Here is a 16,440-nt window from a genome sequence, read left to right as displayed (position 1 = left end):
AATTCCTCTGCAGTTCACCCACATGGCCACACGAGGGCAAAATTCCTCTGCAGTTCATCCACATTGCCACACGAGGGCGCATCTCCTCTGCAGTTCACCCACATGGCCACACGAGGGAAAAATTCCTCTGCAGTTCATCCACACGACCACACGAGGGCGCATCTCCTCTGCAGTTCACCCACATGGCCACAAGAGGGCGAAGCTCCTCTTCAGTTCACCCACATGGCCACACGAGGGCGAACATGTCCTGCAGTTTTTGTTTTTGTTTTTTTTATTGAATGTTAAAGCAAAAACAAAAATAACAACAATTATTTTAAATTGTAGTTCTTGGGTGCACGTTACTTAACGTTAACGTTACCATGGAACTAAAACCAACAAGTTAAGCCTAAAACAAAATTATTTTTTTATAAAAACACATCTTTAAAATAGTGTTACTTTTTATATCATTGTACATTTTTACAGTTCTACTCTTTTAAAATCGTATTGTTTAACTAAACTAATTATTTGCAGCTGAAACTATATATTATTAACGTGTTTATTCATGTATGTGACTATATTTAGCCCTTTGCCTGTTAAATATCGCGAGATTTTATTGACCAATCAGCTCCCGCGCTGACTGTGGTTCAGCCAATCAGGTTTCAGTTAGCAGGAGGGGAAGCTGCTGCGTTCGTGGGCTGGCGGGAGAGGCGGACATCATGGACGCGGACATGGCTGAGGCACCGAGCGACTCGAAACCGACTGAAGGCGGACCGAAGACGGGCTCAGAGATCGTGGAACCTTCGTTGCGGAGCTCCGGGAGCTCCCACGAGCTGCCCTGGGTGGAGAAATACCGGCCGCTGAAGCTGAGAGAGATCGTGGGGAACGAGGAGACCGTGAGCCGCCTGGAGGTGTTCGCCCGGGAGGGAAACGTCCCGAACATCATCATCTCAGGTCGGTGTGGACGAAGACCCAGTTCCGATGGGTTCTGCAGACAGAACCGAACCACAGACTGATCAGAAACTAAGAATAAACTGAGTCTGGGAAGATGATCTGCCTTAATATGAGCTTAAATAAGTTTCCTTCAGTCATCCAGTATAAACTTCTAACAAGTCTTTAATTAATGTTTCAGTCCTGTAAAATAACTTTAGTCATAAAATAAATTGAATATATGGTCAATAACAACCTGCAATACTTTAACATTGACAAACTTTTAAAAGAAAGGAAAATTTTCTGAAACATGTTGATTTAAAGTGTTATTTTGACCAAATATGTTTAAACTGATCCTAATTTTTGTTATTTCATTACAAAATGCCTTTAAAAGTTAGGAGCCAGTTAGTTAAGTTTTTTAATATTTATTACCACTTTTTTTGTCTTTTAAACCGTTTCAGGCTGAGTAAAGTCATCTTTTTATGTTTTTTTGTAAATCTAGTTTTTGTGTAGAGAAGCCAACAGTAAGTCAATACAATATAAAAATAGAAACCAGAACATATTTCACTTTTTCATCAAACTGAAATTATATCTTTAAACATTACAACAACAATCAAATCCTTTATTTCTGTTTCCTCTCACTACTGCACTCTGAGGTTTATTTTCTCTAATCTTTAAAGATTTCGAAGCAGAAAAAGATTAATTTCTTTTACTCAAAAAGCCCAGAGGATTCACCCCGAAGGTCAGACCGTGCAATGGTCAGAGAAGTGAGCTCCATCTCAGACTCTACAGGCCTCAGTTAGTAGGTTAAAGGTCAAAAACAGCATGGCAGCTTGACTTAGGTTCATCTGAAGGAACCACAAGACTTCTGGATCAGAAAGGACAGATGTTTACCCAGAATGCACTGCAGCTGTCAGCACGGTGGTGGAGGGCTGATGGTTTGGGCTTGTTGTAACATCCTGATCTGTGAACATTAAGACTCATCTTACTGAGTTTTCCTGACTGTCCTTCCTGCCGTGGTTCAGGTCCTCCTGGCACTGGGAAGACCACCAGCATCTTGTGTTTGGCTCGAGCTCTGCTGGGAGCTTCGATGAAAGACGCCGTGCTGGAGCTGAACGCCTCCAACGACAGGTGAGACTCTGCAGGGGGCGGGGTCACAGTGGGTGGAAGCTGAGCTCTAACGGTGGGCGTTCTGTCTGCAGGGGGATCGACGTGGTGAGGAATAAGATCAAGATGTTTGCTCAGCAGAAAGTCACACTGCCTAAAGGTCGACACAAGATCGTCATCCTGGACGAAGCCGACAGGTGAGCAGACAGGAAGCAGAATTATTGGATTCTGAGCTGAACCTGATCTGAGACCTGCTGCGACGCCTCTGTGCTTCCAGCATGACGGATGGAGCTCAGCAGGCTCTCAGGAGGATCATGGAGATCTACTCCAAGACGACGCGTTTCGCCCTCGCCTGCAACGCCTCCGATAAGATCATCGAGCCGATCCAGTCGCGCTGCGCCGTGCTGCGGTACTCCAAACTGACGGACGGGCAGATCCTGGCCCGGCTGCAGGACGTGGTGGACAAGGAGCGCCTGTCTGTGTCCGACGACGGGCTGGAGGCCATCATCTTCACGGCGCAGGGGGACATGAGACAGGTGAGGGGGCGGAGCCTGGAGTTAGGGTGTCAGGTGGGAGGCAGGTGTGCTCAGATGGGTTCTGTGTTTCCAGGCGTTGAACAACCTGCAGTCCACAAACTCGGGCTTCGGCTACATCAACAGCGAGAACGTGTTCAAGGTGTGCGACGAGCCCCACCCCCTGCAGGTGAAAAGCATGCTGGGACACTGCCTGGAGGGGAACATCGACGAGGCCTACAAGGTGTTGGAGCATCTGTGGGCTCTGGGTTATTCTCCAGAAGACATCATCGGAAACATCTTCAGGGTCTGTAAGACCTACCAGATGGCCGAGTACCTGAAACTGGAGTTCATCAAGGTGGGTCAGATTCTTTATTTAAATATCATCTTTAAACTATTTTTGATCTGTTTATAGATTCAGTTTCAGTTTTTTGTAGACCTGCTGTGAATCCAGATTTCTCAGTTTCCGGTTCTGAACTGCAGAGAATAAATCTGGTTTCCTGCAGGAGATCGGCTTCACTCACATGCGGGTGGTGGAAGGCGTGAACTCCCTGCTGCAGATGGCCGGTCTGTTGGGGCGTCTCTGCAGTAAGACGGCGCCACCCGCTGCCAGCTGAGGAGAACATCTGGAAAACATGTTCTGCTCCGTGTTAACTGGACTGTTTTTACCTGCAGGACTTCAGCTGCTCCGAAAATCACCAAGTTTGGTTTGTAAACATGAAGTCGTTCAGCTGAAAACTGAGAAGTTGTTTGGTTATTAATAGTTATTTTCTGCTTTCTTTACATTAAATAATTAAAAATGTGTTAAACTGAAGCATTTTGAGTTGTTTCACATGAGGAGCCAAGTTACACAAAGTTAAAAAGCAACTTATTTTTAAAAATTCTCTTCAAAGATGTTTTAGACTAAAAACAGGATTAAATGAATCAAAGATGACATTCTGATCAAACATTCAGGCCAGGCTGTCTTTTAATCAGCTTTATTTCATTACAAACTTTGTCGACACTAAATAAATTCAATAACATCCAATAAAGTACAAAGTCCAGAGAACCAGAACACCTACAAACGTCAGTAGAAATCACTAAAATAACAGTTGTAATAAATAACACACGGCAGCATCACAGAACAGAAAGAATCACGTCAGTTCAGGTCGACTGATGGTTCCTCGGTTTGTTTTAGGAACTAAATGTTTGTTTAAAACCGCCGGGAACAAAAATCCTGTAATCTGAGCCGTGCAGCAAGAAGCAACTAAGTCCAGTTTCTCAGATTAATGTCTGAGGGTCTTTCCTGGGAAGTTTAAAAAGTTTGAATCATCTGTCAGATTTGTGTTTTGGACTTTCCAGAGGAACACGACGTTCAGCTCTGCTGTCCGATCAGACAAGCAGGTTTTTATTCACCAGACTGAAACCACGGCACAGTTTTTACATGCTACATACTCTACAGCATGCTCACAGAGAAAGAAGTTCAGAAAAAAACATCATTCCATCCTGGAAAACAAACCATTCAAATGAATTAAAACCTGAAATTATTCTGACATGTCCAGCTGAGTGGATGAAACCTGACTAGCTGGAGGTCAGGTTCCTGTTTTTATCAGGAGAACATTTAGTTTTAAATCAACCACCTTAAAGAAATCAGGACTAAATAATATGAAGAGAAATAGAAAAAAGAACTTGGACCACGACGATGAATAAAAGAGAAAATGTTCTGACCCAAGAAAACAACCTGTAGAACAACACAGATCCAAAAATTGAACTCCATGAGCATCTGAAGCGTCGCCATGGAGACGGGAGCACAAAACAACATCAGGACCGGGTAACGTTTATGACACCGCTCAAAAGTTCTTCAGGAAGACTGAAGACGATCTGAACCATTCGACCCAAACAGAATCTGAGGAGGAACACGAGGAGCCGGAGGAGACCTACGCCTTCATCTCGATGGTGCGAGCTGCCACGTTCGGGGGTCCGGTGCAGGCGGCGCCCTCTGGCAGCGTGTTGGTGGCACCGCGGTTACGGACACCTCCCTCTGAGGAGCCGACGCTGGAGGCTGAGTGAGTTCTGGAGCGGACCAGCCGGGTCATTCCGGCCGTGGGCACTGCGGAGCAACAGGTTAGAGTTAAAGAGGCCACCGTCCAATCAGAGCGCACCGATTTGAATCGTCCGAACTGTGATGAACTGCTGGATTCAAATCTGATGAAGGTGGATCTGATGACCCGTTCAGAGTGAACAGAACAAATACAGCTGAGGTTCTGCTCCTCCTGAGCAGCCAGCCTTCCTGGGATCTGTCAGTGGTCCGGATCAACGGTTCTACAGACCTTCTGCGGGACTTCAGCTGCTGGTTTCACTCAGTTTAGTTCTGCTTCCAGGAAATCTCGCTGTCAGTGGCTATGAGACAAAAGTTCTGCTGCAGTTTCCCTGACTGTTCCGTCAGTCTCAGCGCTCATGGCGTGGTTCTGCATGCACGGCCTGAAAACTGCATTCTGGGCCGTGCACGTTATTCCGTTTATGATTTAATCTGCTGGAGTACACTTCAGAAAGGAAGAGAGGCAGATGTGGACCAGTTAGGTCCGATACACGGAGATCGCTTCATGTCCTTCAAAAACACTACTTCTACTACTACTTTTAGTTAAGGTGAGTGTTTAGCAGCTGATAGGGAGTGAGGTCCTGGTTCTGATGATTAGAAGGGACCGGTTCCTTCCAGGTCTCTTCCAGGTCCAGGAAACTGAGAACGTTTGGAGCCGTCCTTGTGAATGCCGTACACCAACAGGGAACTGTTGATCCGGATCACTGACAGGTAACAGAAAGTCTAAATTATAAGCACTGAGGACCGGATCAGGACTTTTGCACAGAACTGTACTTGTGGACAGTGGGGTCCAGCTGACATCAGGTCAACTTTCTGTTTTATTTAAGGTGTTTGAAACAGTTTCGGGCCTTTTGGACGGCAGGATTTTCAGAGGTTCTGCTCTTCTTCGGCCTGATCCGGAGACAAACAGTGAATCAAAAATCCTTTTGTCTCTGATGACATTGAAAGCAACGCCTGATTAGTTCGGCCGAACATTTAAACCTTCTGCAGGTTTGCAGCTCAGAGATTCCTGCAGAACAAAAACACCTGAAGGTCGGAAACAGAAAGATCTGCTCGGATTTCATTTCATGCAGATTTAAAACGAGCAGCAGCTCCGACATGCAGGAAACCCACTCATCGCTTTACTGGAGGAGAGAAATGTGTTCAGGTGAGAAACACAGACAGGCGAGAGGAAACAAAACAAAGATGGAGGAGGAAGACTGCGGTGAAGATCCTGATACCTGATTGGCTGCTCAGGTGGGTTTTTACAACATGAGGGACTGAAGAGAGGAAGCAGAAAGAAGGATGGATGAGGAACTGGGGGAAAACGTCTTATAAATCTGCTGAAAATAAGTTCAAACTGTAGCAGTTTGAGTGTGAAGTGCTTCTTCCTCTGCAGCGACTCCTACTGTTCAAGAAAGGAACTGCAGCATCTCGCTCCTCTAACAAGATGTGAGCTGATTGTTCATAAATGTCTTTAATGTTAGAACTGCGATAAATTATGTCAGATAAATCTATAAAACGTGGCTGTTTTTAGCAGCCTTACATCAGTGACGGTGCAGCGTCTGTCGGAGGATGAAGAGGAGGATGAAGATGAAGGTAACGCCTGCTTCCAAGGTTGTTTCCTATCAGTGCCTTTTTTAACACAACCGACAATAAAACATTTCTAAACAAGCGGTTTAGAAATGTTCACCTCCAGTCTGAGGAAACCTGAGGAACATCATGCTGTTTGAAACAACAAGCTGGTACTTACAGTCAGACAACAGCTAGAGGCACAGCTACAAACAAATAAACAAACAAATAAACAAACAGACAGACAACTATAAACAGGACAGACAAGCTGGAAACCATTATTAACTTTTACAGTCTTGTTATTTCTTTCTATGTTTTGTTTTCTTCTTAATTTTCAACAAACTTTTCTAATGAGCCATAACATTATGACCACCTGCTGGAAACGATCTGCTTCAACCTGCTGAGGGAACTTCACTGATCTGAGACATCCAAAATAAAAAAAACAAAACAGGTGAACTTCTTTAGTTGAAGACATTCTCTGTTCAGAAGGTTTGAAACTGCATGAGATGCTTCATTTATGGAGCCTAATTCAGGTGAACAGTTCCTGGATGGAACAGGAACGTCTCCAACTGAAGAGCAGATGTTGTGTATTTAAAACTTCTTCTGGATTTGTTGTGTCCTAAATGACTGAGGATCTAAATAATATTTTTTTTTCATATTTCCTGAACTGATCAAATATTAAAGTAGTTGAAACACAAACATGTTGGACTCAAACTGAACACAAAGTTATTTGAATAAATGTAAAGTTTTTGATCCTTCAGGTACTCACTGTAGCCCATCCCCTGGACGAAGTACTTGAAGGCCTCAGCGAGTTTTCCAGGCTGAAGACAGAAAAACACTTTAGAGATCAGGAGAGTTTTATTTCTCTTTTTAAACAATAAACTGTAGTGAAACTGTTGTTTTTAGGAACATGTTTTGTTGTCATCATTCTGTTATCAGGTAATAAAGAGGCTGAGACTCACCTGGACAACTTGTGGAAGTCCTCCACAGTCTGCCATCTAGTGGACAAACAAAGAACCACATCTGCTGAGACACGTCTAATGGGAACAATCAGGTTCAAAAAGCAAAAACTTCAAGTTTTAAATCAGGAAAACATACTGAAAACAGAAAATATTTACTTCTATACTGTTTCAATTTAGTCAGGTTTGTGTAAACTTGTCCAAACTTGTTCAGATTTGTGTTTGAGATTGAGCGTCAGCAGAATCTGAACCATCAACCAAAGATGACTCAGTTTCTGCTGACTCAGGTGGGGGGACAGACAGGTACCTTGAGCAGGGTGGTCTTGGTGGGATCCAGTCTGGAGTTGCACTCCACCTGCAGAGCAGAACAAACAAACATTTCAAACTGAAAACTCACTCAGTGACACTTTAAATAAGATGGGAAATTAAATAAATTAGTCTTAAATCTTTTATAAATGTTGCTCAGGACTTCATCAGGAACTAAATCAATCATAAAGAAACATTTTATGTTTCATCTCGACTGATTATAAACAGATCATTTAAAGGCAGGAGCAAAGTTCTGCTTCTTACTCCCCCTGAAGCTTCAGTTAAAGAATAAACTGCTTAGCTGTAAAATTAAACCTCCTTCGTATCGAACAGTGTTTGGGTGTTGATTTTAATTGGAAAACAGCTGGTTGTTGTCATGGAAACAACTCACCACAGCATCAACTGCAGGTGACGTGTCTCCGACCACGAGCAGAGAGGGACACCTGAGGAACACACAATCAGAACCGGAGACAGGAAGAAGGGAGGAGGGGAGGCGTGGGACGGGAGGAGGGGAGGCGTGGGACGGGAGGAGGGGAGACGTGCGACGGGAGGAGGGGATGCGTGGGACGGTAGGAGGGGACGGGTGGGACGGGAGGAGGGAAAGCGTGGGACGGGAGGAGGGGAGGCGTGGGACGGGAGGAGGGGACGCGTGGGACGGGAGGAAGGGGGGGGAGAATACCTTAGAGTGCTGACGGTGTTTTCGTTCGGACCGAGGACAGGACGCTCCATCTGCAGTTCTGTCCGACTAACACACACACACACACATTAAAACTGTGTATCTGCCTGTAAGGTCCTCCTGTGGTTGGAGGAGTCTCACCTGCTGTAGCTGTTGTAGAACATGGCCAGGTTTTCTTGCGGGATGTCCTGAGAAATGTGAAGTCTGTACGTTTGGATGATCTCTTTGTTCTCTGATAACTCGTCCTACACACACACACACACACACACAGAGGAACTGCGTCAGTTTTATCCTGATGTTCCTCAGAAAATGTGAGAACAGTTGTGCGTGTCGTCCTCACGGTGCTGAAGTGGTGTCCCATGATGATGTCCACCAGGTTGCTCGTCCAGCCGCTTAGCTGTATGAAATATTTGTTGTTAAAACCCAACAATTCAAACTACTTTCAGAGCTTCACATTAACCCTAACTCAATAAATATTGTTTTAATATCACTTTCAAACATCCTGAAGGTGTATTTCCTGGTTTACCTTGGAGGCGGCCCAGTCCACCCAGCCTTTAGCACAGGGGTCAACGTTGATCAGAACCAAACCTTCCACCAAACTGGGCTCATTCAGCTGAAACAACAAACACTTTGTCACTTTTCTCCACTTTCACCTTTACTGAATTAAACTCCAGGTTTATTACTATCCGTCTGACATCATGACTTAGAGTCGCTTTACCTCCCAGCTTTGGACAAAACCCAAACAAAAACTTAAAACCTAGCATTCCTCTAAAGAAATGCATATCGCCCGCTACTTTTGACCAAACAGGCTACAACTCCAACATTTTTCAGCATAAGATTAAGTTTAAAAGTCGGATCCTGAAAATATGGTTATGAATGATCTCATGAGATATCGCAGCATTTCTTAGTGCTCAGACTGTGAGTGTCTGTTTTTACTCACAGCTAGCTTGGTGAGGATGTTTGCTCCAGCCCCAACTCCGATACCAATCACGCTCTTCACCCTGACGACACACAGACACCAGAGTGAACTCAGAACCACTGAATTACCCATCATGCATTTGGCTTTAAAGAAGACTTACTGAAGCTGCGTGAGGACAGATGGCAGCATCTCAGCCAGATCGTCCACAGAGGGATACTGATACCTGCAGACATGTTTCAGACAGCAGAATAACAACTAGAACAAGTCTAAATTATATTTATACCTTCCTAGTTCCAGTCTAATCTGAAACTCTTAACCTGACCAGAAGAGCCACGTCTTCACGAATAAAAGAATCTGATCTGAACTGGGCCTTACAGACTTTAAACATATTTGTTCTCCAACAAACTTAGAGATTTTTGTACAAACAAAGACTTTATTACATTTTAAATTTTAGTTTTAAAAAACAAAGTGTCCCATCACAGATGCAGTGCAGGAAGTTGGATGTTTAGGAACAGTAAAAACCCTGCAGAGTGTTTGTTGTATGTTTGTGTTGTTATGTTTGTGTGTTTGTGGTGTTACCCGGTGGGGAAGGTGGGAGCGTTCTCCTGCTGTCCAGGAGCATCAACATGGAGAACTGAAAAGTGCTGAGTCACTTCCTGCATGTCCTCGTAGTTAAACAGGGTGTTGAAACAAGATTTATCTACACCAACAAACAAACAAACAAAACTCTGAGTTAAAGCTCTTCGAGTGTCTGCCAGTGGTGTGAAACGTTTCGTATGTTTGTTTACGGTTGAGTCCGATGTCATGGTAGGTGAGGATTGTGGGTCGGTTGCCCTTAGCAACGCCCCTCATGGTAACGTGCAGCACACCGTGGGCCGTCTCCACATCGTGTTCCTGCAAAACATCAACAAATTAGCATCATGCTGCCAGAACCCACAATACCAGGAGCCTCAGGGGAGAAAAACAGTTTTCTCTTCATACGAGCTGAAAATAAAAACATTCTTCACTCATTGATTGTGTAGGAGGGAGGACGGGGTTCATCTAATCCCAGGTTTGATTCTGAAAAATCTGAAAAACAGGAGCAACAACAAACACCTGCTACATAAAGAAGTAAAACCTGGAGTTTGTTTGAAATTCCAATCCAATTAATCACAACAGAAATATTAACGAGGCACATGAATGCAACATGACTTATTTTGGAGACGTGCTAAACCCTCTCACCTGCTGCTTTATTAGGTCCACCTGTTCTACTGCTCGTAACACAAATATCTAACCAGCCAATCACACGGCAGCATTTATACGCGGTGAAGACAAAGCGAGCGTCTGAACGGGGAAGAGAGGAGATTTACGTGACTTTGAACGCGGCCTGGTTGTTGGTCTGAGTGTTTCAGGACCTGCTGATCTACAGGTGTTTTCACCAACAACCATCTGTTGGGTCCACAAAGAACGGCTCAAAACACAAAATATCCAGTTACTAAAATAACTCATTGATGTCAGAGGTCAGACTGGTTCAAGATCACAGGAAACAGTAGCTCCAACAACCATTCATTCCAACCAAGGTCTGTAGAACATCATCAACAACCTTGAAGCAGATGGTCTCCAGCAGAGACCACACCTGATGTCACTTCCTGTCAGCTAAGAACAGGAAGTGAGGCAGTTTACACAGACTCACCAACACTGGACAATAAGAGAAAACATTTCCTGGACTGAAGGGTCTGGATTCACTCCAACAATCTCAGTCCAATCAGAACCTTTGGGATGTGGTGGAACAGGAGGTTCTCATCATGGATGTTCAGCTGACAGATCTGTAGCATCTGTGTGATGCTAACATGTCAATATGGACGAGAATCTCTGAGGAACGCTTCCACCATCTTGTTGAATCTATGCACCAAACCTTAAGGAAGTTCTGAAGGTTGAAGGAGGTCCAATCCGGTACCAGGAAGGTGGCCCTAATAAGGTGGCCTGTGAGGGCGGTTTTCTCTCTTATCTGTGATTTATTTTTGTTTATTTTATAAAACAAAACCACTGAATAAACGTTCTTCACCAAGTTAGCGGTGTAGAGATGTAGTAGAGCGCTGTATGGATGTGTTGATGGGGAAATGAGGGCAGATTGTGTTGTAAAGAGCTTTGAGTGACCTGGTTGGCTGGAAAGGTGCTATATAAGTACAGTCCATTTATCAGGTTGGGATCTCAACACTTTTGACATCATTTCAGGGTAAACACACATCCAGAATGAAAAAGAACCGTTCTCAGACCCAAACAGAACCAGGAACCTTGTAATAGAGTATCTGAACCCTCAGGTCAAACCGTCATCAGGTCACAGTTCACGAGGCAAAATAGCCTTCAGCTACTTTCAGCAAGTAGAAAAACTGATGCAGTTTGGATTCAGAGGATCCTGATGATCTCTGATTTCCTTTAGGTTGTCTACATGTCTGATCCAGCAGCGTATTTGTTCCTGAGTGGAGAGCTGAGCAGGTTACAAAGTAAACAGACTAATGCAAACTAACAGCTTATGAAGCATCAGCAGGGATAATGAAGAGCTAACTGCTAACTCACCACCCCGACTCCTAAAGAACAGGAGATCTGATGTAAATCCACAGAAACGCTCATTCTGATGGAGGCTGAGGAGGAGGAGGTCAGGAGATGATCGCAGGAGGAAAAATGTTTCAGAAAGAAGGTTTGTTGATTTGTCGTCCTTCAGCCTCCTGCTGAGAGAAGAGCTGGGATGATTGGATCAGAAGGATTAATCTGGGCCCTGATTGGCTGAGAAGAAGTGAACAGCCAACCCTTTGTTGAACTCAAAAGACTCGGTTTCCTTCAGCCTGCATTCCTTCCTGTCATCTCCTGCTCTTCTTTCTTCATCTTCCTCACATCATCTCATTCCACAGAGAAAACAAGCCTGACAGCAAACTTCACCGACCAAACAAAATGACACAAATATTTAGGTCTGAACACTGAGTCAGCAGTCTCAGTACTGTTCTCCTGTTAGTTTTTAATTATTTTTCTGTGTTTTTTGCAATCTAAAAAAACTCTTCCTGCAGACTTTGTGCTTCTTAAGTTGTTCATAAATCAGAAAGTTCGGCTCATTCAGGAGACAGCCGCTGTGATCTTTGGTTTTGTAACTTTTATACTTTTTGAAATATTTAACTTTATTTACAAATATTTCCCCATAGAAATACATGAAGATCTCTTCAGTTCCTTCATTGTTCTCTTTATAACCTGCTTCAGCTGCTGTTTCTGTTTTTGTCTTCTCAGGATACTTTTAGCTTTCCTTTAGCCAATTTTAGCTACCATTCTGCTACATTTAGCGAGGTTTTCATTAGTTTTACTTTAGTTTTTAGGTTTTTGTTCCTGCGATCTTACCTGACAATCGAAGTCCTGCAGATTACTCCCATTCTGAAAGAACAGAGAAATGCTTTATTTAATATCTCTTCTACTGTTGCAGATTAAATCATGTCAACAGTTGTTAATGTCTCTGAGCAGCAGGATGCTTGGAGCTAAGCCCCGCCCCCTTGCTTTCTCACCTGTCCCGTGAGCAGGGGTTTGATCTCAGTCAGCTGGACGTCATTAAGCTCCTCCATAATGGACCTGTTTGACCACTGATCGGCCTGAGAAAAGACAGGTCAGAAGACATTTAAACACATCTAACAGCTGCAGAGGAAAAACATCACAGCTGGGAGAGAGAACAACGATAAGATGTGGCACCGAAAGATGGCGAGAAATCCTCACGAATGTTTTCACAACTGGAACAAATTAAATCTAAAATTTAACAACTTAACAGCTTCCAGGCTGCTCCTTCCTGACAGTTTACAGCTCGTGATCATGTGTCACAACAACAAATATGTTCAAAAATCCACAAAATAAATGTTTCAGAGAAACGGATTTGTTTACGTTTACGTCACAAGGTCATGTGATCACAAAACATGTCGTCATTCTGAGGGATTAAATTCATGGAAACAATCAGAACTCCAGCAGGATAAAAGCCTAAATGGTGCCTTTGATATGGTAAAATATTATATTTTTTTTCTACACCAACCAACAGGACAGGATTGTTGGTCAAGGTCTCAGACGCCTCTAGGCGGGTTAAATATGGATTCTGTCTCAGGTGTCGTGTCTCGTGAAATGTAAACCTTTGAATGAACCAGTTGCTCGGAGTCCCAGCCTGTAATAAACAGATACTGCATTAGTCAGAGCGCCCTCAAGGACAAGTGTAATAAACCTTTACTCTGAATAAGATTCCTAATTTTAATTTCATTCCAGAACAGCCATTTACAGCTGTGACAACAGCTAATTAGCTATAGATGTAAACAATAAATAAACCCAAAGTTTCTACATATTTCCATCTGATCAGAAGGAAACGGAGAGCAAAAGGCCTGATTACTGACGCTCCACCCAAATGAAGAGGTGAATCTGTGTCTGTTTGTTCTCACTACTTCATCACCACTTCATCACAGGCAAATCTTTGCTGTCCTTTACTGTTATCAAGAAAACAGTGACCTGGGTATTTTACTGCTGGGTGGTCAGCTGATCATATTAAAGCCAATAATATAATGTTAGGTTTTGTACCGTGTTTTAGAACCAGTTTTATTTTAATAGCTAATCAATTAGAAAAGCAGTGACAGGTGTTGCTGGACTTCTGCTCAGTCAGTAGGGTTGTTTTTCATTGTTTCAAGTTGTTATTATTAATATTTTCAGATGATCTGTGTCTCTCAGTCTGAACTCACACTGAGTTTCCAACAGAATGAATCCAATGGAAATATCACTGATCATCCAGTCACTGTGTGTCTGTGAGGGTGTGTTTATGGGTCAGTGTATGGGGTGTGTGTGTGTGTGTGTGTGTGTGTGTGGCGCCCTGTAGGCATCTTGGCTCTGCTCTGACTCCAGTTATGAACACAAACATGAGTGAACCAGTATTTATATTTTGTTTTACTTTAAACAAAATAAAGTTGTATTCACAACTTTTCATCCTAGGTAATAACCTTTGACCTTCAACCTGCTAACTGAAGCCCGTGGAGTCTGAGATGGAACTCATTTTTTCTGAGCATTGCATGGTCTGACTTTGGGGTGAATCTGATGTGAAGATTGGCAGCACAGCACATGTTAGAGTCCAGATTCAGTTTGGAGGTCGGGGCAAAAGTCTTCATCCAGGCTAAGCTAATAGCAAATGAGGTTTTCTTTTTTTAATTTTTCAGGCTTTTAAAACAACTCCTAATCAAAAACAAGAAGACGGTGTGAAAGAACGGTACATTAGCTATTCATTAAACCTCTACGTTCATCACAACACTGTTTGATTGGTTTGTCTCCGTTTCCTAAACCAAACAACGTCTGCGTTACCACGGTAACGTCTGAGTGACAGCGTTAACGTCTGCATGCGGAGCAGAGATACAGTCAGCAGCCTCAGCACCATCGTTAGAAACATGAGTCCATCTCTGGTTACGCGGTAACGCACACAATACTGTGGTCACGCAGACCTTACCGCTGTCACGCAGACGTTACCATGGTAACGCAGACAGTGTTTGGTTTAGAAAACAGCAACAAACTAAACAATTTTTTTTATAAATGAGCCCCCATTTGGTTAGCCATTAACCTAGCCTGGATGAAGACTTTCGCCTCGGGCTCCATGACTGACAAGGTTCTAACTACTGAGAACTATCAGAACATCACTTCAGAAATGACCGGACTGTCCCTTTAAGGTCATTGCTGATGTCTTTCCGTCCTGGCGTTGTGTTAACGCACACTTGTTGATCGGCAGCTCGCAGCTGAAAATAGGCTCCTAATTTTAGAATAAGAAGCGGAGCTGCGCGGGAGGAGGAACCGACGGGTTCTGGCTCAGCTGTCCACCCACACAACCAGGACCGGATGGTAACGGAACCTCCACACAGAACAACCGTCTTAGCAACGACCCGTTACCATGGGAGACCTCGGCTCTAACTGACACACACGGGCGCGCGCGCGCACACACACACCAGGTACCGATTTAGAGTGACGCCATCGTCATGAAGCTCAGTGAAACAGAACCGAACCGTTCTACAAGCTGACCTGGTCCACTTACGCGGTTCTGTTACACGGAAAACAACTAGCAAAAAACCGACTAAATTAGCTCTCATTTCATTAGTTGGATGATTAGATGACTGACCGTTAGCTGGTTAGTTAGCTGGTTAGTTAGCTGGTTAGGTGGCCGCAGCTCGTTACTCACCGGAAGCTGCAGACGCGGTTAAAAAATGTCCGTTTAATCCAACAGGTTAGCAGGTTAGCGGTAACCGTTGGTCGCGAGGCTCCTCTCGGTCTGAAAATAGTCAGCAGCAGCACGCGGACAGTCCGGGGCGGAGCTACGTCAACCTAAACACGGGGGCGGAGCTAAAGAGCGGTCCGGAGGGGGCGGGGTTTGTTTATTCAAAACAACAACATGGCGTCTTAGAGCCACACTGAGGGAGAGATACGGCTGTTTGTTTACAGATTTTATGATTAAAGATAAAAGTTTGAGTCCGCAAAAAATCTAACTAGTATTTCTAGATTTAGTCCAAAAATTCTGAGCAAAAAAAGGAACTCTGTTTAAAGATTAACCCCAAATTAATAGTACTTTAAGAGGGGGAAAAAGGCAAAGTATTTTTTCACGATTAATAACATAATTTTTAAAAAGTCAGACCTGAAACCAACTATATTCTGTTGTTTATTCTTATTGTATCTGAGGATTCAAAATAACAACAAAAATCTTTTTTTTCCTGAATCAGTTTAAGGTTTGATTTTTTATTTCTGCTGCAGCAGCAAAACTCCCCAAACTTCCTTCAGTCCTTCACAATAAGAGTTTTAAACGAACACATCCTGCTAACCTCAGGTTGATGTCAGATATACTGAAGATTAAAAAAATAAATTTAAAATAATATTACTTTCCAATAAGACTCAAACTGCAGCTTAAACTGTTACAATGTTTGTTCTAAAAGATTTTTATTGACCTCCACCAGGAAGGTTTTTGTTTGTTTGCTTGTTTGTGCATAAGATTACTTAAAAACTAATGACCAGATTTTGATGAAACTTTCAGGAAATGTGGAGATTTTCACAAAGAACAAATGATTAAAGTTTGGTGATGATCAGGATCACAATCAAGCTCCTACATGTTAGAAAACATTAAGTTTTGCACCAATGATAGTTTAATTTTAGATTTTTTTTCTTTAATCTCAAAAAAACTTTCATTTCCACCATTTTGACTTTATTCTTGAAATAACATTTTAACTTTAATCTCAAAACTCAGAAGCAAAACAAAAACTCCAGTTTAAATACAAACACCAATAATCCACTCAAAGTATTTCAGTTTATTTCAGTCTAACAATAATTCAGATTTTTTCAGTAAAGATAGATTCTGAGTAAATTTATAAATTTATAAATTTAAATTTTTAAATTTAAAAAGTTGTTGTTTTAAATTCATAATT

The 16,440-nt window shown here is 43.0% G+C and overlaps 2 protein-coding genes across 5 annotated transcripts; one reads left to right on the top strand and one right to left on the bottom strand.

The window, feature by feature from the left end:
• The first annotated feature begins 649 nt into the window (after positions 1 to 649).
• rfc2 (replication factor C (activator 1) 2) lies at positions 650 to 3,339 on the top strand. Its single transcript, XM_017432968.3, has 6 exons — positions 650 to 930; positions 1,932 to 2,037; positions 2,109 to 2,210; positions 2,291 to 2,549; positions 2,623 to 2,883; positions 3,032 to 3,339. Exons 1-6 carry the CDS (start codon positions 696 to 698, stop codon positions 3,140 to 3,142), a joined length of 1,074 nt encoding a protein of 357 aa, XP_017288457.1. The 5' UTR covers positions 650 to 695; the 3' UTR covers positions 3,143 to 3,339.
• Positions 3,340 to 3,467: 128 nt separating this feature from the next.
• On the bottom strand, positions 3,468 to 15,366 carry LOC108245790 (protein NDRG3). 4 transcript variants are annotated; one of them, XM_037976054.1, is made up of 18 exons: positions 15,210 to 15,337; positions 13,144 to 13,175; positions 12,538 to 12,621; positions 12,377 to 12,409; positions 9,802 to 9,907; positions 9,593 to 9,713; positions 9,174 to 9,236; positions 9,035 to 9,095; positions 8,621 to 8,707; positions 8,435 to 8,491; positions 8,236 to 8,339; positions 8,098 to 8,163; positions 7,810 to 7,861; positions 7,420 to 7,467; positions 7,116 to 7,151; positions 6,923 to 6,974; positions 5,823 to 5,861; positions 3,468 to 4,614 (listed from the first exon to the last, which is right to left on the bottom strand). In XM_037976054.1, exons 3-18 carry the CDS (start codon positions 12,592 to 12,594, stop codon positions 4,442 to 4,444), a joined length of 1,155 nt encoding a protein of 384 aa, XP_037831982.1. In that variant the 5' UTR covers positions 12,595 to 12,621; positions 13,144 to 13,175; positions 15,210 to 15,337; the 3' UTR covers positions 3,468 to 4,441. The 4 variants fall into 4 exon arrangements, with proteins under 4 accessions (XP_037831982.1, XP_017288469.1, XP_017288470.1 ...); XM_017432980.3 differs by lacking the exon at positions 13,144 to 13,175 and having other exon boundaries at positions 15,210 to 15,366; XM_017432981.3 differs by lacking the exons at positions 5,823 to 5,861; positions 13,144 to 13,175 and having other exon boundaries at positions 15,210 to 15,365.
• Positions 15,367 to 16,440: the final 1,074 nt, after the last annotated feature.

Source organism: Kryptolebias marmoratus, linkage group LG1 (genome assembly GCF_001649575.2).
Source record: "Kryptolebias marmoratus isolate JLee-2015 linkage group LG1, ASM164957v2, whole genome shotgun sequence".
NCBI lineage: Eukaryota > Metazoa > Chordata > Actinopteri > Cyprinodontiformes > Rivulidae > Kryptolebias > Kryptolebias marmoratus.
The sequence above is the reverse complement of the archived record's forward strand: the minus strand, read 5'-3'. Positions and strand labels throughout refer to the sequence as shown.

Excerpts from the sequence above, each read along its gene's own strand:
- LOC108245790 (XM_017432980.3), bottom strand. The coding sequence starts at position 12,594 with ATGGAGGAGCTTAATGACGTCCAGCTGACTGAGATCAAACCCCTGCTC. Across the intron at positions 9,237-9,592 it reads GCTCCCACCTTCCCCACCGG|GTATCAGTATCCCTCTGTGG; the intron begins GTAACACCACAA and ends ACATGTCTGCAG. Across the intron at positions 8,708-9,034 it reads ACATCCTCACCAAGCTAGCT|CTGAATGAGCCCAGTTTGGT; the intron begins GTGAGTAAAAAC and ends TTGTTGTTTCAG.
- rfc2 (XM_017432968.3), top strand. The coding sequence starts at position 696 with ATGGACGCGGACATGGCTGAGGCACCGAGCGACTCGAAACCGACTGAA. Across the intron at positions 2,550-2,622 it reads CGCAGGGGGACATGAGACAG|GCGTTGAACAACCTGCAGTC; the intron begins GTGAGGGGGCGG and ends CTGTGTTTCCAG. Across the intron at positions 2,884-3,031 it reads TGAAACTGGAGTTCATCAAG|GAGATCGGCTTCACTCACAT; the intron begins GTGGGTCAGATT and ends GGTTTCCTGCAG.